At 39.9% G+C, this 15,312-nt stretch overlaps 1 protein-coding gene across 3 annotated transcripts in view; it reads right to left on the bottom strand.

Annotated features, from left to right (window-relative positions):
• MACROD2 (mono-ADP ribosylhydrolase 2) overlaps nt 1-15,312 on the bottom strand; it is an 851,353-nt gene that overhangs the window by 241,992 nt on the left and 594,049 nt on the right. For all 3 annotated transcript variants that reach the window (XM_059840665.1, XM_059840666.1, XM_059840664.1), the window contains exon 8: nt 9,549-9,622. In XM_059840665.1, the coding sequence (XP_059696648.1) occupies nt 9,549-9,622 (74 nt within the window). The remainder of the gene's footprint in view (nt 1-9,548; nt 9,623-15,312) is intronic.

The following is a 15,312-nucleotide window of genomic DNA, read 5'->3' as shown; positions in this document are numbered from 1 at the left end:
TCATATATTATTATATGCAACCCCAAAGGGAGATGTTTGTTTAGATGTCCACAGGGAAGAGGTTCATCCAACAGGCATCAGGATTGAAGTCAGGGGAGTCAAAGTGCTCTGTGCTAAGTTTGTTTCACTTTAGGTTTGAGCACCCAACTCCTATAACAATAAGCAACAGCGCAAGTTCAAAGACTTATTTCCACACGTGGAGAAAAAATTTGACATGCACTTTAAAAATGCAAAAGCAAAAAGAATAAATGAAATTATTAATATAGAATGTATTTTATGTATAAAACAATCCATCACCATCTAAATTAAAGGATAAGACAAACGATATGCAAATAGAAGACTAAGGTTTTCTAACTTTTCAGTTTCATCACAAACCCAAAGGGGCTTTAAATGAAAGGTGAAATTTCCAGCAGAAAATACTGAAAATTACATATAAAACCCTTCCCCCAACCTGAAAATATGTAGCCAGATTGAGGTTTAAATGCACAGTGCCTTTTAACTGTGTGGAAAAGCTGTCTGGAAGAAACCAGAAAAGAATGCAGAACCTGAAAAATCCCTTACACATCATCAAATCTAGGAAAGTTAGACATGTGTTCCTGAAAGGCCCTAGTTTCTTGCAAGGGGGAGAAATCAGAAAGACACCTGTTCCCCTGGAGTTATTGGGCATTGATCATGTGGATGAAGATACAGCAGCTGATTCTTAGTATTTCTTTTCAGCCTAAAAAAGAGCAGGGAAGTCCTACCAAGTGGTATCTTAGGTCTAATAGCAAAGATGAGACCAATATACTAGCTCAGAGAAGTTCAATACTCCTGGGTCAGAAAAGCATCCCAAATTCACTTCTGCTAAATGTAAATTTACTCCTGAATGAAAGTGTGCTACTGAATGAAGACAGAAAATAAGAGAGACATTGTAACGCTGACCTTGTTATTTACAAGGCATAACTGCAAGTCAAAGCTGTTCTCTGTGCCTTGGAAACCTTCATCTCAACTGTAAAATTATATTGCTTTTAAAGCTACTTAATTCTGCTTTCACCCTCACCCGTATTTATCATCTAACCACTGGTTGTTTTCTACTTATTTTACTATCCACTAAGTATATTCATCCTTTTCTTTTTTTATGTAGGTAAAAAGAAAATAAGGCTTCAAGAAATTAATTCTATTTAGATTTAGTAGCTGTAAACAGTCTGTGCTTGTAAAAGGTAATTTTCATTTTTGATCTCGTGGGAGATCAGGTTAGAAGTAAGGAGAAACCTGAGTAAGTCTCTGTATGGCCTTTGTTCAAAAACTCTTTCCATGAAGCCTTGCTTACAATTCCTGTGGAAGAGAAGAATTTCAGAGTTTACCTAGTTTATTTTCCATTTTTCATTAATCCCAAATAAATGAAAGAATCACATAATCTGTCCTGGAGTCTAAGCAGGAAGGTCATATGCATCCTTAAACTGTTCTCACATTTAAATTTAAGCAATTTGTTCTATATTAATTTTCAGTTATTTTATCCTGGAGGCCTGCCATCATTCCCATCTTTCCACAGGTCCTCATTGTCAATGCTCTCCACATCCACAGTGCTCTTCTCAATCTGTTCTGCCATTTTCTATTTAATAGACAGACCTATTTTTCACCTTCCCAGGAATACAGTAGGATACAGAACCTATGAAGTATGTGGCCAATATCATCTAACCTATTAAATGTCAGAATCATATATCTCAAACTATATGTCAAGATGCTGAAGTCTAGCAGCAATAAACTCATTCTGCTCCTCATAGGGAATGCACTCTGGCTATAAGGATCCATCTGGGTTTCCCCTTCTGTATATATTTGATTGTGACCTACTGCTGATGGCTGATGTGGTTGGAATTGGCCAGATCTTAGATGGGAAAATGGAATAAAACCTAACAAAATATTCTATTTACAGTTATTTCTTTCATACCAGTTTGGTTCTTCATAGAGTGATCCAATGCTTGCTTCAGTATGAGACTCCCCTAATGTATTTTTTGTATTTTAGTATTATTTCACCCTCATGTTCCACCCTGGACATTCTGGTTTGGGAAAAAACTCTAGGCAAGAGAACTGAATTTAAATCAAACCAAAGAAGCAAGACAGCCGTGTGAGTTTGTTGGGAACGGAGCACCCAAAGAAGCCATCCTGCACTCTGCAGGATGCCAGGGAGGTGCCAGCAAAAACAAGCACGTGCTCCTGTCTTGTGCAGAAGGGCTGTGCCTGTGCCAGCAGTGCCATCCCTCTCCCTGGGGACTGGGGCTGGGCAGGCAGCCTGGCCAGCAGCTGGTGCCCATCCCTTCCACCTGGCTCATGTCTGCTGGTGACTGCCAGCCAAACCCATCCCTAGCAGGCAGCTTCTCCCTAGGAGTCCCCCAAAGGAGAATATCTCCACAATGGGAGCCTCCTTGCCAACCTGCACAGAGCAGAAGGAAAACCTTCTCCACTGTCTCCCTCCTCCTAGCCCAGCTCAGCACAGCTCCTGCTAAGACCCAGCTGTAACCCACTGATACAGTTTGGTCAGACACCAAAGCGGAGCAAAACATAAATCACAACAGATTTACTAATGTGAAGAGCTCAGAGGCAAAACAAAGATTGCTGCAGTGATTTCTCCAGCACTCACAAAGCATTTTATCCATGAATCTCACTCGAGCTACATGGATTGTTATTCCTCAGTTACATATTCCTACATACACAGAGGATGAGGAACACAAGACGATTTAGAGTCCCCAGAAGGGCAGCAACAATAACTGAATCCTTCCAAAATGCAGGCTGGACCTCTTCTGCATTGTGTTGATTTGAGGAGCCAGTTGAAATGATCAGATTTCTGGCTGAAAGCCAGTATAGAAATAACAGGATGCCATCCTGATCTTTTTTGTCATGTAAGAAGTAACAAGAAGGAAAATAAAGCCACTGTTTCTACTTATTTTTAAGTATTTTTTCACACTGCTCACCACAATTGTAAGGCCCCGCCAAACACCCAGAAATTGCAAGGAAAAAAAATAAATCAAAGAAACAAAACAGAATCTCAGCCCTGAAGCAGACAGTTTTGTTAATTTAGTTACACACCTGTAGAATTTTGAAGCTATCCAGGCTCCTGCTATCATAATTGCTATTAAACTGTAAGGATAAAAAGAATAAATTCTTTGGCAAATTTCAATTACTAGACAGTTAACTGCTGTAAACACGAAAGAAGCCATGCAGAGCTCTGTTTTGTATTAGTGACACTCATTAGCTGCAGTGGAGTTTCTGAAGGTGTGTTTGATGCAGTACACTAGGGTTAGACAAACCTTTACAAGGATGTATTCAGTGAAAGCATCTACACTATGCATGGATTTCCTCCATCCTCCACACATTTTAGAGGAAAGTGTTGACAGAAAGCCACGGCTCCAAATCCTTCCTCCCAGTTTGGTAATAAATGAGCATCTCAGAAACCACACCACAAAGACATTGGCCTGAGACATTGCCAGCCAATGTGAGCTCTAACAGCTCTGTCCAGGAGGGATCCATCCTGCCTGTTGCTCAGTAGCTGTAGCAAAATACCAAAAGCTTTTCAAGTTAATAAATAAAGTATTATGTGTAGCAAAGACAGGCTTTGTCCGCTTCCCTTTATCACCCCTCGAACTAAACGGCAGCCTGAAGAACACAGAAGAAAAGCATTGCTGCCTTGGCAGCTGCCTTATCATTTCAGAAAATGAATTGTCTGTAGGGATGGTAGTTAGATTTGGGCTTTGGGGACAGCACTGAATCTCTCTGAGCCTGGTGAGAGAGCGGCTACACAGAGCAAGCAAATCATTTAAATTTTGCACCAGTTGAAAAGCATTTTTTTTTCCTCGACTTCAGCAAGATGACAGTGGCATGATGGCTGATTTTCATTTCAATCAGAGCAGCATATGATTACCACCTAATTAGAATGTAGAAATAGAAAGGAGATCATTTTTTTACCTACCCAAGAGAACAGTGCTGGGGGAGGGGAGGAGATTATGTTAATCAAGTGATACTGGCATATCAGAGCGACCAAAATAGCCGGATGAATTTTTATCGGCACCCTTACTGTCCTTGAGGATCTGTCAGTGGCTTCTACTGAAACCTGCATTTTCAGAGCTTTATTTCTGAGTAACAAATAATCTTTACAATAAATACATGTCACTGCAGGCCCTAACTAAAAGATATCCCCTTAGGCATAAATACGTATATTTTAGTCAAAATTTCACATGGTTTTGTTGACAACTAAAACTGTAAACATGAAAACTAACAAATCAAAAGTAAAAGTCATGCCGTCTTAAGGGGAGTTGTTTGCATTAATTTACATGCTTGGGGTTTTTTTGTACTTGCTTTCATTAATTAAATATTGCCAGCTAGCTACTCCACTCCTTTCTGGAATACATGTTGAAAGTTAGTTGCTCTGCCCTAGGGAAATCTGACTGAGGTTACATTAAATGGAACTGCAGCAGGCAACATTCTCCAAGACACGCTGTCTCCATCTGCATCCTTCTGCAGAGATAAAGCCTAGACCTCATCTCAAGATGCCACTTTGTTTAATTGTCTCTGAAGAATGAAGAGCCAGAATTAGATTGCTGAGACCACAAAAAGAAGGGGGTTAGAGAAATTAAAAACACAATAAAATTAATATTGAAATGATCTTTCAGGCAAGCCTGCTTTGTGCACTAGAGAGAGGTGGCAGCTCCCTTTGCTCTGCCCTCCCAGGCAGTAGCTGCTCATCACAAGATCTCTCTCCAACCTGGTCACCAGTACCCAGCACCATTTTAGGTGCATGAGATATCCTACCTTTAGCTACCTCAGCAGTGGAAAATACCCCTACACATCACATTGGGATGGAGCACTATACCAAAGGAAGCACAAGCACAGGGCACCCACCTTGGAGTGTGCCTAACTAGAGAAACAGGGGTTTCCTCATGAACATTTCTGCCAGGAGGAGTATAGCAAATGTGATCCTGACCACCTCCCCAGCCCCATTAAAACAGAGTTCCACTAATTTCAGCTGGACTGGGATTTGGCTCATCCTGCTGTGCTGGAAATGTTCACTTTTTTTTGGCTGTGGGATGATATATAACTACCTGCTAAAAGACAAGGACCTAAGTCTCATGTACTTCAGGCAAAATAAGAAAAGAAGTCTCTCTTCAGCAATGAATCTAATGAAAAGGAATTATGAATGTGTTTGTTTACTTCTCATTTATGTGCTTTTAATTTGTATCAGTTATTTCAATGGCACACACATTGCCATTGCACCATTCTAGTTGTTCTACGAGGGCGTGTATTAAATGTTGTGAGATATTCTGCAAGAGAAAGAACAATACTTTGAACTAAATGTGCTGTTAAATTAAAGTATTTTCTTGAGCAATGAAAAAAGTCCCGAGGCCTTTCATGTCAGTGTATTGTATGATGAGGCACACACTGAGGTATTTTTATTTTTCACCCTTCTGAGAAACATAGCAAAGCAGAAGTAGATAACTTCTATCATTGTAAACATTCCTAGATATCTGCCACAAAAACCCAAAGATAACCCTCTCCCCATCACCCCCAGTAATGTAGGGGGTCCAGTATTTAAAGTTGTCATAATGTTTTTGAAATACAGGAAATCAGCTGGCAACACCTCAAATCTTGCCAAATTACCCCAGAAACAAACATTCTGACCTGTTTAAAAAGCTTCATGTGCATTTTAAAATGAATCCCAGGGTGCAATTTCCTAAAGAGTGAACTCCAGTTCTATTTTGTGCTCTGAAGAATTCTATTAAACCTCTGGAGCACTTTGTGCAAAGTGAAAGCACAGTTTGCTAAGGAGGTAGCCTAGGTGGTCTGCAGTAAATTAAGCACTTCTGCTGACTGAGGCCATCCTGGGGAGTTTGCTCCAAGGCATTTCTACACTTACAGCATAACACCATTTACCAGCTTCTAAACTAGATTTGCCCCCTGGCTGCAAGTCAGCAAACCTTGGTGTAAAGCATGGCCAGAGATTAGTTTGACTAAGGGCTTCATTTCAAGAGTGGAAGGGTGCTGCTGTTGCACAAAACTGAGTCCAAACCACTGCTTAAAATATGGTTGTTTTTCCCAGATGACCTTATGCAGTTGAGTTTTAGGCTGCTGGACTGTGGTGGCTGGGTGTTGAGTAAATTAAACTAGAAATACCTCTCTGTTGCTTTGTAACAATTAACCTCAGAAAGCAGCTAACTCCATTTGCATGGTAATGAGACATTCATCTAAGTGACATCAGAGTTAAGCATGCTAATAAGTTTTTATACAAACACCTGAGGGGTCAAGCAGAACCATGGGCTTGGATAAGAAAACCTTTTATTAAATGCAAATCACTTGTCTTTTAAATACTGTGACAGAGGAATTTGCAGGACTCTAACACAGCTTGCAGAAGTCATTCAAGTTACATTTTCAGGCCTCTGGGCTGACTAAGGAATATAGCAACTGCTTTATTTATATTTGGAATTCATATAAATATCTAAAAAAATCTTCATTATACCATCAAAGGAAAGAAGTACTACAGAAAGGCAGGGAGTTGAAAACAAGAATATTACCTTATCTTTCCCAAATTTGTCACAGATTCCTGGGTTGCTGGAAGGCAGACAAGACATGGCTGCTGCAGAGCACAACAAAAGACTTGGAAATCTGTCAGCTTTCCATCTTATTCACCTGCCTGGTTTTGCCAGGTGTATTGCTATGGAGGCAGATCCCCTGGTGAGCATGCTCTCTATCTTGCACTGAAACCTCTTGAATTCAGTCAATTCACATTCCACAATCAAGGAGTTTGAGACCTTAGGTCCAAGGGCATAACTGGCTGCCAGACACCTTTGGGACTGAAGGAGCAGAACCTCCTCACAGGTGAGGCAGATTGCAGAACAAAGGTTGAGGGAAAGAAGCTGACTTTGATTAATTCAACTCTGGCAGAGCCAAGTGTAGGAGGCCTCTCTTGCTCAGGAGAGGTGTTAGCAGGACACACCAACTCATCCTGACAGGGCAGGCAGCAGCAGAGAGCAGGTTTGCTCAGTGGTAACACAGACAGCACTCTGAAAAGCTGCCCTCATGCCAGATCATTAGAGGTTTTGCTCCCAGACTAGAAAATGTGAATTTAAATATCCAGTGGGTGTAGTGGGAATCGATCTCCCTTTAAGACAGATCTTTGTAGAAAGGACTATATCATGGGGCTGTGTGCAATAAGGAGGAGACCTTATAAAGCTCAGAAAGTCCCTTAATTCCATTGCTGTATGATGAGCTGCTTTGGGGAAAAGCTTGGGTAATGTATAATATTACTTCTCAAAACACAAAATCTAGTCCAAGGGAGTGAGTGTACACATCTCTGGAAGTGTTCAAGGCCAGGATGGATGGGGCCCTGAGCAGCCTGCTAAAGTGGGGAGCATCCTTGCCCATGCAGGGGATGGAATTAGATGCACTTCAAGGTTCCTTGCAATGCAAAACATTTTGTGGCTCCCTAACAATATAAAATGGATCAAATTGACACTTGGTACAGTTCTTTTAAACCAGGTAACCATGCTCACACTGCTATATGCATTAAATGACAAACCCAGTAATGGCATGCTTCCCAAGGATCCCTTTCACTGCAAAAGTGACTGCTGTCCTCAATAAAATTAAGTATCTTTATTTTGCTGCTGTCCTGTTTACAACATGTAAAACAAGCTAGTGTGCCATAATCTAAAACCTAAACCAATGGATTGTGGACAAACCTCAGGAAGACAGCAAGCTTCATGTGAGAAAGTACAAAGCTGTGGATAACCAAACCCTCAAAACGTATCTTGACAGAAACATAATACTCTACTTCCTTCGAAAATCAACAAAACCTCTGGAGGAACAGCTCTGAATCATCTTCATCAGTAATATGCAATAATTGCACCACCCATATGTCTTCAAGTGCATCAAACAGAGTGAGACCTCAGCTTGGTGGGGCTGGGATTCAGGATGTTAGGCAAAACACATTTAAGACAACAACTATGAGCTGTAATAGTCCAAATTGAAAAGACAGCTGTGTAAGATGAGTAGGATAACTTTAAATAATTGCTTTGTAGTTAGGAGAGCCGGGCTCCTTTCATTGTCCAAATATTGTAAAGGACAGTAATAAACAACTGTAAAAAAATGTACAAGTAATTCTGGTTAAACTGGAGTTTGTGAGGAGCAAGGCAGGAGGTGTATATACAATACAGACTCAGCTTTTATGGAAGAAAAGCTTATTTCTGGAGCAAAAACCAAAAACAAACCTTTTAGCCAATTTTTTAAATTATGGGGTAAAAATGAAGCTAGGAGAAATTATAAGAGGGTAAGCACCACAAACATAATTGTTCTAACCTTACACATCAAGATTAAAATTACAACCAGACAAGATCCCAAAAATGTAAATTCATGGCTAAGCTGATGAGATTTAGGCACTAATAGTGTTCATTGAGTCTGTCCACCCAAAATTCCTGCTTCACTGCTCAGCCTTCTAGCTGTGACAGCAGCAAAAGCCACAGCAACCAACTACTCAGTGCTGAAAGAATCAGTGTCCAAACAGGTATGCCCTCCTTAGTGCACCTCCAGGTTTGAAAACCTCAACTGTACCGCTCAAATCTCCACACATTACTTCCTTTCAATCCAAACTTGGCAAAAAACCCAAACAAAAACCACATAAACCCACTAAATTCATAGCCTGACATATCAGATTCTTGGGAAAAAGCAGGCTCCCTGAATACATTGCTAGATAGAAAAAATGTTACTGATTATGTCCTTGTATGCAGTGCTTCTCCCCTGAATGCTTTGTTCGATGTTTTCAGACAAAATACCAAACAGCTTTAACTGTCTGAAATCTGCTGGCTATCCTCATGAGGAAACAGGCACACTGTCAGTTTAAGTCATGATGATTTTATGTGTTTTTGCCACTTTTTTTGCTGCACTTCTCCAGTCCAACACTAGGAACAGAGCAAGACAAACACTGGAAAGGGGAGAGAGGCAGATCATTCTGGTAAAAGCATTTTTTGTCTTGTATAAATAATCACTATAATGTTGCCACTGGAGGATGAGCAGTACTATTAAAAATTCATCTATTTAGTGAGTGTTTCTGGGAGAATGAACACTTAATAGTAAGCAAACAAAAAAAAAAAAAAAGAAAATACAAAATAGGAACCTACAGCTCTTTACTGTAAAGTGACCTCTGGAACATCACTGACCTTTGGTGGCCATTTACCAGTGACAACTGGTATGCACATGTCCTTTCCAAGGATCTCCTCATTATTACCCAAAAACTCTGACACTCAGAAACAGCTTAGGAAGAGAACAGTCTTCTCCTTTGCCAGGAAAGGTTACAATGCACAGGAAATGCACAGTATGGTTTCAAACAAAGGTATTTCCTTTGAACTCTAGTATAGCTTTTAGATTTAAAAATCTTCCCCTGGCCATAATGTCCTGACCTGACTTCACTGGTCTTAAGACTAAATAATAAAAGACTACAAGGCTCAAGCCTGTGTTTACTCTTTTCACAGTTTTGGAGTCAAAGACCATCACCTTAAATAGAAATCTGAAAAATTTATTTTATTCCATACCTCATTGTGATTCTTGCTTAACCATTCCTTAATAGTGCTAAGGGCAATGACAGCAGCAGGCTCATTTGGAAAACCTAAAAAAGAGAAGAAATGGCAGATAATTAAAAGGCATATATTTATTTTATATATAAGAAAACAAAAATCTGGGCTTTTTTTCTTCCTGTTCTTTAAAATATTTTGGAATCACAGTTGGTCAACTCCCTTCTTCACAGATTTGTATAAAGGTTTTAGGCAACATCTGTTACATTTCCCCCCAGCTAAATAAATTGAAAATAGGCACAATGCTTTATTGGATTTTTTTTTTTTTTCCTTGACTCTAGTTAAGCAAAGTCCACTGCTCAAGAGAAGAAGAAACAACAGAGAGCTATACATGTGTCATACTGGGCAGGCAAGCATTCAGCACATACATCACAGTAACAAATACTAGGCTTACACTTCATGGCAGCAAGAAAAATTCGGACGTTTCTTAAGGCATAAGGGCTTTCTCAAGGCTTCCTTTTTTTAATCCATCTGTCAGCAAAACTATACCACCCCATGACCCCACTGCCACAGGCCTTATAAAGAGAGAAATGTTTGATTTGGAAATCTCTCAATTTATGACCTGAATCATAACAAACTACTTTGGAAATTAAAGACTTCATGAAGCATAAGCATATGAACTTAAGGCCTTATGTTGCATGATACATTAGCAATAGTAGTTCCCCCCAGCACTAAACAATAACAAAACTCTTTCCAGGGATACAGACTTTTTGCTTTGATGGTTTCCACCTGCCAAATCCATGGATGCTTTCATTACTTAGGCACCTTAATTTAATTTTCCTTTAAATTCCTAACTTGGGGGCAGCAAATCATTTCTGTGAGGATTTAAAAATAAAACCCCATAAGCTGTATGAATCTCTCTCAGTAGGTGAGATTAATAGAACAGCCTTTGAAGAGGTGGAGCTGCAGGCACAGTGGACAAGCAAGTAGCAGGGTTAGAAAGAGACAAGAAATTTGGCATACAGCTGTGTAGATACAGCTTTTCTTACATCACCCTTGCACCATAAACTGAAATGCAGATACTGCAAAAAATTATACATTTTCAGATTTTTGACTTATATGTTTCTTTAACCCTTTTTCAGAATTTGTGCAATGCAAGGTCAGGAACAAACCCACCCAAACCAAAATCCTTCCACTGAATCACATTCCCAAAACATCACTCCCTGTTAACTGACTCTTCAGAGATTAGCTCCAGCAGCATGCGTACTGTTCTGAAGTGACAGATGACAACAGTTCATCAAGAAAAACAACTAAAACACTCAGTTTTGAATAATACCAACATTTAGCATGTGCCTGCTTTGAATACAGTTCTAAACAAAGCATATTTTTACATTTTAAAAAATATAGTTACCAGGTCCAAGATAGAAAACTAGCTTAAACCCTACAAATGTTACTGTGGATACTTCCATTGCTGCTGGGAAAATAAATTCTTGTAGCATTTAATAATGTTGCTGATATCATCAAGGCATATGTCTCATGACACCAGCTAAGGACCACTAACGAAACCCAGAGCGGGGACTTCCAACAGCCTCATTTTCATAATATAAAATAACAGAGCTCTGAGCAGACCATCTGCTCAAATTAGGAATATCCTAGCTAACAAACTGGGACTTTTTCACACAGAAATCCATACCCTGAGTGTGGTAGCTCTGCCTGGACATAAAATGAACACCACGCAGAGGGACAAATGTGTATTTCAGACAAGTGATATACTATTGTTTATGCACTGAATGGTTTATTTTCAGAACAATGCTCCCTCCAGCAAGATTAACTCTTCAGGCTTGTTTTTCACTCCCTTGCAGCAGGGTAGTTGGCCAAAATGGTGATAAAGCACTGGCTATTGTATAGAATCTCTCCATAAATTGTACACTGTTTAGAAACTGTTGCCATACTAACCAGGTCTTAAATAGATACTTATCTAGAAACTGGTTTTCAATTACTACTAAGTCACCACAATGGAAAGGAAACAGTTCAGCAACCTAAATAAACAGCCCTGAATTCTGTGAGTGATTTTAGAAAATATGTTGAAATCCATCAGAGCCTTTTATGATCAGCCACCCCCCAAAAAGAATCATTGAATTAGCATTTTTCACACATTTCTGCAAATTTTATGGAAAGGATTATCTTACTGACTACATGCAGAAGCAGGATGGAATTAGCCTCCTGTTGCAAACCTTGCACCAGCACAAAAGCCCCTGTGTGTCTAATTCTCAAGCAGAAAAACATTTTTGTTTATAGGATTGGGTTAAAGGAAGATACAGCAAGATGGGATCTGTTAAAACACGCTTTTGCATTGTTTTTATCTCTAGCCTACATCTGCCTGCCATAACATTTCTGGTTTGCTCCCATCTGCACACCCCCATCCCCTCTTTCCCTCTTTCAGTGAAAAAGCAATCTCAGGAAGCACGTGGGAATCAAATTACTTGAGAGAAATGAGCTCGAGGTGCCTCACAGTTTACTGACTGCTGGAGCAGCAGCTCAGGCAATTCTGGCTAAAGGCTCAATTTCACAAAAGATAAAACAGGTAAAGTAATGAGTGACACTGGGCCATGTTACTGCAGTGAGTGCTCCTCCAGCATACTGAAAAGGACAAGGGCACAGAAAAGCAGACACTGGCCATGAGGTGCAGGACTTCACTGTGTTTGTCTGCATGAAGAACAAGAGAGGGTTGGCAGGTTGTATGTCACGGGCAGGTGTGTGGCAAAGTGCACCTACCCACAGACACAGGTCCCTCACTTGGACTGAGCTTTTTACATCCCCCACTGCCACAGCAAACACCTTGGCAACATACCCACCCATACCAAAACACAGGGCTGTGTCTGCTTCCTGAAGAGCTGCCTCAGCAAAGGACAATTTTACTGCCACCATCTGCATTTTGCAGTGCCAGCTGATCACATCTCACCATCCATTACCAGGATCCCAGCTCCTCAAGTACAGCAAAATCCTGGATATGAGCAGGAGGCCCTCCTCTGGTGCCTCTCTGAGTTCAGAAGCCACCCTTTACAGCACAGCTTCCATCATCACAGCTGATGATGGGGCAGTGGGGGCAAGATCTCTAAGTCAGCAGGAACCAGGGTGTGCTACCATCATTTGAAGTGCACCTCATCTGAACTGCACTGCTTTTGGTATGTCTTTGCACAGATACCACCCACAGAGACAGCCTAGGAAAGCTTCCTTTGAGATGGCTTCAAACTTACAGGATTCTGCAACTCTTTCCAGGGCTTTACCAACTTATTCCTGGAAATTGTGGCCCTGACCTGTGAAACAGCTGGCAAAGCAAGCTCTAGGCTGTGACAGTCATCATGGCCATGATTTCCCTGCAAAGGCATGATAAGATATGGTAGAATTATTTGGATGTATCTGATATGAAATAAATGTGCTGTTTTAGAGGAGAAGAGTGTGGAGGAGAATGAAGAGAGTAACTAGAGCTATACACTGATATTCCCATTACATTTTGTATTTCTTCCCTGGAATGCAACTGGTAAGAACATAAATCATCCTGTTTCATCAAAGTACACAAAATATGCAATGAATTCCCTGCTGTTAGATACCCTTGTGTAAATGCTCAGTCTTGTGTGCTTGGGGGATTCAGTGGAGAAACATTTACTAATTGTGACTGTCTGTTACTCTGCCTAATTTATCTGTGCAGCATCAGAAAAACATATACCAGCAGTCCATAGAATCATAGACAATTCTGAATTGAAATGTACCCACAAGGATCACAGAGTCCAACTCCAGCCCTGCAAAATATTCTTCAAAGCATAACAGAGCAACAAGGATTTTGAGACACAAAACTAACAGAACTCTATTTCAGGGACTCCCAAACTTTGTGGAGATGCTGGTAGCCTTCTCTGCCTCTTTTACTGGGCTTGATCCAGTCTTACAAAAAATGTCTAACTTACAATCAGGTAATGCCAGCTCCCCAAGAAAAGCCCATTAACAAAACAAAGGTATTAAGTAATCAAACTTTAATATGATCTACCTGAGGATTAAGATAACAGATTATAACAGGAGGGCTATAATACTAACAAGCAAATGTCAATCCAGAAAAATCACTTCAGTAGCTGTAGTGATAAGTGTTATAATTTGTCAGTTCAACTGAGATGCGTAATGTTTTCTGTAAATCAACTCCTCCTGGTAAAAAAAGGTCTGTATCCTTTTTTGCTACCAGAGCCTAAGTGCTAGGCAGGTTTTTATTAATTTAAAATGTTCCCTTTTCTGTGGACTCTAAAAGGCTCGTCACGAGCCTAATATTCTTATTTGCCAGCTTTAATGGTTTAATTTTGAAGCAAATCATGAAAAGAACCAAATGCACATCAACACAAATAATCATAATGTATTTTCATATTTTCCTCAGAAAAATATCTACACTGGCATATTTGTGCATATATCAAGATGTAACAGTTTGCAGACTGTTCCTGTGTGCTAAAATCAACCCTGAGTCCCACGGCTTAATCAACAAGCCTGTTAAAATGGAAAAGCTTCCATGTTTTAGGTTTATAAATTTGTCAGTATGTTTACAGATATATAAATGAGGCTCTCCAAATAGTAACTTGTCACATTTTTAAAATGGGGACTGTATTGAAGGCCATCTCTGCAGTCAGTATGACAGGGTATCTCCACCGTGCATCAAGTACTTGCCTATGTGGGAATCATCAGCACCAGATGGCATGGAATACAAAGATGATTTAAAGGAAGTAAGTGGGAAAGGAGAGAAAAAAGGTACTAAGAATTTATTCCATATATGTTCTGAAAACTGATATTATTATTGGTACTGTAAATACCTTCTGAATCACAACCAGCACATAAATAACTGTGCTTTGTTATGGCCATGTGGGTTAAGGCCAGCTATTGACAATGCAGATAGTGCTTAGGACAACAAAAGAGAACAAATGAGATGCACAGCCCAGCATGCCTGAGGTAGGGTTAACTCAATACATCCACTTGTCCTTCAGCTGTGAAATAAACAGAAAAATCTTGCCACTGATCCCATGTAATCATCTTGTCAGAGATGTATTTCAGCAGTCAAAATGAATTCACTCATGAATTCACGTTGATTCCCATTACCATGGTAAATCCAATCTCTTTGGAAAGAGATTATAGTATTCTACCAAAAAGCTTATTGTCTTGCTATTCTTGTGCTTTTTGCCTTTTTTTCACTCACTCTTCTTTTTTTTAATAACCATTGTCACATACTGATTGGTCAAACAAGCTAAGTTCCTGTCTTGAACATTTTTGTGGACTCTCATAACTTGGAAAGAAAGTACCCTCATTTGGATCAGCTATGTTGAAGACTAAACTGAAGAGCCATGAATCTTCTGCTAAATAACCTACCTTGCCTTATTGAACTCATTCAGCCAGAGAAAACCTTATTTGCTGTCCACTCAAAAACTAACTCTGAGAAAGTGGAATTAAGTACTGTGAAAAGCCAGTAACCTTTCTGTTACCCCAAGAAACAAAGCTGCACCAATTCACTGTATCCTTCACAGACTGTGCTACAGTAATTAATTATCATTCATGTAAAATAAAGAAGGGGAAATAAATTTTCAAAATGCATGAACAAAACGTTATTCTGAAGAAATCACTATATGCTTCTCAACTGCTCCCAAGAAAGGCACAGACCTTTAGATTTTCCTTGAGTGAAAAAATTGAGCAGGAACAGAAAACTACATGCAGTTCCTGAAGAATCATTTCCACTTGCATTCAACTGACATGACAGATGCAG

This window comes from Haemorhous mexicanus, chromosome 3, assembly GCF_027477595.1.
Source record: "Haemorhous mexicanus isolate bHaeMex1 chromosome 3, bHaeMex1.pri, whole genome shotgun sequence".
Classification (NCBI taxonomy): Eukaryota; Metazoa; Chordata; class Aves; order Passeriformes; family Fringillidae; genus Haemorhous; species Haemorhous mexicanus.
The sequence above is the reverse complement of the archived record's forward strand: the minus strand, read 5'-3'. Positions and strand labels throughout refer to the sequence as shown.